General features: G+C 55.0%; 1 protein-coding gene and 1 long non-coding RNA gene across 2 annotated transcripts; both read left to right on the plus strand.

Moving 5' to 3' along the window:
• The first annotated feature begins 18 nt into the window (after positions 1-18).
• On the plus strand, positions 19-4,420 carry LOC137440675 (uncharacterized). Its single transcript, XR_010987219.1, has 3 exons — positions 19-263; positions 3,237-3,463; positions 4,061-4,420. It is a non-coding gene; the product is annotated as an uncharacterized lncRNA (long non-coding RNA).
• Positions 708-3,052, plus strand: HAND2 (heart and neural crest derivatives expressed 2). The gene is given in 3 exon segments (XM_068137072.1): positions 708-875; positions 877-1,269; positions 2,283-3,052. Coding segments are annotated over 3 exon segments (657 nt in total). The 5' UTR covers positions 708-710; the 3' UTR covers positions 2,382-3,052.
• Positions 4,421-6,037: the final 1,617 nt, after the last annotated feature.

Raw genomic sequence — 6,037 nt, forward strand, 5'->3', positions numbered from 1 at the left:
CGAGCGGCCCTAAACATGTAGCTGTACATGGAGATCGTGCCGGGGAGCCCTGCCAGAGCTCCGCACCCAGTCCCGCCGCCTCCGCTACTGAGCCGAGCCGAGCGGCACGGATGCCCCAGAGGAGCTCAGGGGCGCTGACCCCCGCGGCGCGGCGGGCAGGGATGCCTGAGCCCGCCCGGCACTGAGGCCCCCGCCGCCGCGCAGGGCAGAGGGGAGCGCCGCCCGCCCGCCTCAAGCCGGGGGCGCATGGAGTGGGGCCGCTAGTAAGTACCACCCGCCCGGGCCGCGGCGGACTTGGCGAGAGCAGAGGGAAGCAAGAGGCGAGGAAGATCCCGGGCTGGGAAGCCAAGCCGTTTTGTTTTGGTCGACTTCTCCATAGCGGTTTTTGGTGTTTTGTTTTGGTTTGGTTTGTTTTTTTCCTGTGCGCGCTTCCTCGAAGACCCGGCCCCGGGCGAGGAGGAGGAGGAGGAGGTGGAGGCACAACGCATGAGCGGCGGCGGCGGCGCCTGGGGAGGGGGGATCGCTCGGGCACGCGCGGGGACTCTGCTGCAGCACCCTATGGAGAGACAGCAGGCAGCGGGGCAGTGCTGAGGGGGGAGAGCGGCAGGGAGCATCTCCCGCCGGTGCGGCGGGGGGTGGAGGGCGGGGAGGGGGAACCTTTGTTTTGGGGCCTGGGGGGGGGGCGGGGTGGGGTGCGCTAGGGAGCGGGGATGAGTCTAGTGGGCGGCTTCCCCCACCACCCGGTGGTGCATCATGAGGGCTACCCTTTCGCCGCCGCCGCCGCTGCCGCCGCCGCCGCCGCTGCCACCCGTTGCGGCCACGAGGAGAACCCCTACTTCCACGGTTGGCTCATCAGCAGCCACCCGGAGATGTCCCCCCCCCGACTACAGCATGGCTCTGTCCTACAGTCCCGAGTACGCCAACGGGGCGCCGGGTATGGACCACTCCCATTACGGGGGGGTGCCGCCTGGGAACGGCCCGCCCGGGCTCGGGGGGCCCCGGCCGGTGAAGCGCAGGGGCACGGCGAACCGCAAGGAGCGGCGCAGGACTCAGAGCATCAACAGCGCGTTCGCGGAGCTGCGGGAGTGCATCCCTAACGTGCCCGCCGACACCAAGCTTTCCAAGATCAAAACCCTCCGCCTGGCCACCAGCTACATCGCCTACCTCATGGACCTGCTGGCGAAGGATGACCAGAACGGGGAGGCGGAGGCCTTCAAGGCAGAGATCAAGAAGACAGACGTGAAGGAGGAGAAGAGAAAGAAAGAACTGGTCAGTGCTCCGGAACGCGACGGGGCGGGACGGGGATGGCTTCAGAGAGGAGGCTGCGCTGCCGATCGACGGGGCCCCAATCCCGTTATTCGGCGCTCGGTTGGGTCGGGTCGCCGTGTGATGTCCGCGGGGAATATCGGGGTCCTGCCCCTCCCTAGGTGTACCTGCGGGCCAAGAGAGGGACAGGATACGGCCGCAGGCGGCCCTCGGGGCTCGTGGCTCTTGCAGAGCCCTGATCCGGCAAGGCGGCTGCGAGCAGCTGCAGGAGAAACGCCGCGACAGTAGGGCCCCTCGTGGGGGGAAGTCCGTTTACGGGTTTGGGCTCCCAACCCGTGATCCCGCTACAGACAAGCCTCTGCTCTCGTTAAATAAAAGGCTAGAACCTGCTAAGACCAGCCCGGCTCTAAACCCTCGGCTAACAACAGGGTGGCAGTGCGGGGCTTTCCTGCCCCAGCACTCTGCCCTTGAACTTTTCAGACTTTGAATAAGCAGCGCAAACCCAAGGCACACTCGAGCGATGTTCCCTCAGATTTCGGTGGCTGCAGGCCAGATATTTTGCCCAAATACGTGCCATCTCCTTCCCGCAGCCCGGGAGTGATGGTTTAGCACGGAGCTTTCCGCAATTCCCACCTCCCTGTAGATGGCTGGCGGTGCTCAGCCTCCGATCTGCTCCTAGCGCTGCTGAATCCCGGCGTCCGGTCGTAGAAAGGCAGAGGTCGTTTCACATAAAGGGCCTGGGCCTCGGCCTCCGCCAAAGACCGCGGGCGGCAGTGCAGAGCGCAGAGGTGCCCCCGTGCGCGACGGGAGCCCTCAGAGGCCGCCCCGCTTTGTCCCCTGCAGCCCGAAGGCCTCCGCGGGAGCCTGCGTCTCCTCGTAGCTTTCCCTCTCGGGGCAGGGCAGAGGCGATCCAACCAGAGGAGGAATATCTCTAACCTTTTTTCTCTTCTCCCCCTTTCTTTTTTTTTTGTTTTTGTTTGTTTGTTTTCCTCTCCCCTCGCATCCTGTCTCTTCAGAACGAAATCTTGAAAAGCACAGTTAGCAGCAACGATAAGAAAACCAAAGGGAGAACTGGCTGGCCGCAGCATGTCTGGGCTTTGGAGCTCAAGCAATGAGAACGGCAGGATTGAAGAAGCCGTCTTCTTAGTCTCGGTAGTGAGCTCTCCTTTGAGGACTCTTTGTATTTGGAATCGTCCAGTTTATTTATGTGCAATTTCTCCCCCAACCCCCCCAAAATGTGGATATTTGAAGGAGAGGGAAAAAGCATTCCATATATGAAGAGGAAACTCCAACTTGGTAAGGGGTAATGTCTCTAATAGTTTCATGAATGTTATTTGCTCTGTATAAAACACACAGGGGAAAACAGAACCATAGAAAATGGGAAAAAAATTATAATCCCTCCTTGGCGTTAGTGTGTATGTGAAGTGTATCTTTAATACTTGGCCTTTTGGATATAAATATTCATGGGATTATAAAATTATATTTCAACAGAAGCAGTTGCACCAGTATTTCGATTGACTCGGTATTTAGTGTTGTAATTTTGTTGTGGTCGTTCAGTATTTGAAGAAGTTTTCAACAGTTATTGGTTATGTGCACTTCGGTAAGGAAAACCGTGGAATCTAATTAATATTGAAGGTGTAAACATTGTAAGTACTCAATAAACCACTGTGTGTGTTTTTTACAAAAAAAAAAAAAAAAAAAGAAGGAAAAAAAAAACCCCAAAATCTTTTTATGTTTTATACCTCAAAATGTTTTGAATAACAGCGTTGTTTATGGCTTTTTTTTTTTTTTCATAATATTTAAAATATTCAGAAGTAAACTAAATTATAAAGATGGCTCCTAAGTTTATTTTTAAACAAGTGACTAAGTGAAAGGAGGGGTAGAGGGAGGGATCTCGCCAGCACCGTGAGCATTGAGCAGAAACCGTCAGTTCAGCTGAATAGGAATTCCTTGTGGTGTTCTCCATGCAGGAGACTTTCTGCTAACGGGAAGCGGACAAGGGTGCAAACCCCGAGTGGGTCAGCAGTGGCAGCGATGCACAGTTTTTCTGCCTCTGGGTCCTGGGCTGCGGTCGTGCCAGGCGCTGGCGGAAGCCGAGCCCGAAGCGGGGCCGGGCGACAGGGGCCGCGTCCCCCGAGGGGTGCCGGGGCCAGGCGAGGGAGGCCGCAGGGCTCTGCTCGGAGTGATTATGTTGCAGGTAACTTTACGTCAAGGAAGAAAGAGTGAACAATCAAGGGATTTGCGGGGGGTGTGTGGGGATATGTAAGATTTACAATGAGCTACAGTGAACTTAATATTACTTTGTAGTTCCCAAAACTCTCCTGGGTTGCACACTTCCAGTCCACCACAGCGTTATATTTTGTAATCTTTTTTTTTTTTTTCCTCTGAGTACACACTGCATCAGCGTGTGTTCTGACTCTTATTTGTATGTTCATCTGCTTCCCCAGTATGACCTCTCTGCCTTTATATCTGCGCAGTTATCTCTCAACCCCTCTGCCGACTCCTTTAGAAGTGTCCCGCTGCCAGGCGGTGACTTTTCTGCTTCCCAGTGCCTGGGGGATCTGCAGAAATTCCGCGCTGGGAAATGTATTGTATGGCATTTCTCTGTATCATAGGTAGAAAAAAGTTAAAGCTCTTAACGTAAAGAAGATGCCTTAGGTATTTTTTTTTTTTTTTTTTTTCAATTCCTGGTTAACAGCAAGGTTTTCCACCTTTTCCATAATAAAAAATGGGTTCGTATTTTAAACCTTTACCTAAACCATCTCAACTTAAACCAAGATGGCTCTCTCTCCAGGTCCAGGGCTGCATACCTGCCTGCCTTCTTCACCGCCGCGCCTAAGGAAGTGGCTCCCGACGAGACCCAGCACTAAGCGTAGGTAGATGTGCAATTGCCCATAAAAAGATAAGGAAGCCCCTGCGCCGTTTCGCCGCCCCTGCTGACAGTGGGGAGGTTGCGGGGTTACAACAACTAGACAAAACTGGTGTGCCCTCCTCCCGTCGGGTCAGGCAACCCGTCTCTACGCTCCGGCGCGGGTCTCTGTTTACCGACACTTGCCTTTGTTTATAACACTTGGAGAGAAAAATATCTCCCCTTGTTTGCTTTTCCTTGCCTGTTAGAAACCCCGTGGATAAATGGACTAACTTGCACTTCTTTCCTGCCCAATTTTTTTTAATGCATTGGGGGGGGGGGGGGGGGGGAAGGGGGGGGGGGGGAAGTATTGGAGGAGGGGAAGCCGGGGATGCTAGATTTGCTGTGTGGTACATTTCGGGTAGTATCCCTGCAAATGCCTTGACCTAGTCACCGGACTGCAGCTCCCCCAGGGGATGTGCAGTGGGGCGGGGGATGGCGGGCCCCTCTGCCGCCTGAAGAATCACCTCTCTGATATTTTCCCCATCAGTAATTTTCCCCTTTCGAAACGTTAATTTCTCAGAACAGGGAGCCCCCCTGTATGGTCTAAGGAGGATCTCCTTTAATTGTTTGCTAACGAGGATTTTGCCATTTTCTCAGAAACAATCATTCTTGCAGTTAAATCATAAGAGCCCTAGACAGCTCGGAGCCGACAAATATGTAGGTTTTGACGTTAAAAGCTAAATGGGGAAGCAGAAGGTAAATTGATGGTAGATGGGGATGTCAGTGCCCTAGCCCCAGCTCTCTGTCAGCGGACTCGAGGCCTGATAACAGCCCGCACCCTGCACGGTAATTCCTCGAGGCCAGGACATTTTTGGGAGCTTTTTCAGAAGTGAAAGGCATGTAGGAGGAGGGACAGTAGCCTGTCTCCCTCTGCAGCATTTCTCTGCGTTGTGCGGGTGGGGGAAGAGGAAGAGGGAGAGGAAGGCAACAGGATCGGGGGAGAGCAGCCGAGTCGTTGATGCCACGTCCGCACAGACGATCTCAGGGCCCCGGTTTACTCGTGCTGTGGCAGGTCACCTCGTTTCGTGGCTGAGGGAAGGAGACTTTCTGCTCTACCTCAAGAGAATTTTTGTTGTTGTTGTTCCCCTTGCAGAGAAATAGCAAAAATTTTCCCCCCCTGTGGTGGCTCGCCTCTGCTGCCTTCCCAGGGAGCGCCCCGTCGGGTCTCCCAGATGCGGACCCCAAACACCGCGGCCGCTCCCCCTGAAGGGAAGGATGCAAGGACCTCCTCGCTGGCGGCATGGGCCCCCAGGGGCGGTTTAGCCAAAAACTGGCGTGTTTTTTTTAGAGCTCGTCAGGGTTTTAGGGGGGCGAGGAGGCAGCAAGGCCGTCGCGTCGGTACTGGGGTCTGAGCAGCTCCCTACAACGTGCGGGGGCACCGGAGGAACCCCGGCCCTTGGCCTGCTTTGCGGGGTTTATGTGCCTTCGTCCCTATCGGACATGCATGGCATGCCTGCCTTCCTGCAGGCAAGAGAAATAAACTGTGATGAGGGCTTTTTTATTCCGTTTTGCTTTGTGTCGTGGGGTTCCCCCCCCCCCCCCCCCCCCCCCGTTCACAGGAGCTCTTCCAGTCACCAAAAGAGTATTGCAATAATTAGTGCTAATTTTGGTGTCGTTGTCAAAGAGGTGTAACGGGGCCTCTTCGGCCAAGCCGCAGGCATCCCAAGAACAAGCCCCGAGACATGCGTTGCAACTGTAAAGATATAAACACGCTCAGGGGGATGCCATTGAGACAACGTGAGCTTGAAAGGGGGGCGGGGAAGAGTTGGGGGAGAAGGTTAATAATAAAACTTCTAAGCAAAATATCCTCCTTTTACGCTTGGAAACCTAACCTTAATCCTTCTTTTTCACACGTACTCG

This window comes from Melanerpes formicivorus, unplaced genomic scaffold, assembly GCF_026170545.1.
Source record: "Melanerpes formicivorus ecotype bairdi unplaced genomic scaffold, bMelFor1.0.p_v2 SCAF_4, whole genome shotgun sequence".
In the NCBI taxonomy this organism is placed as follows: domain Eukaryota; kingdom Metazoa; phylum Chordata; class Aves; order Piciformes; family Picidae; genus Melanerpes; species Melanerpes formicivorus.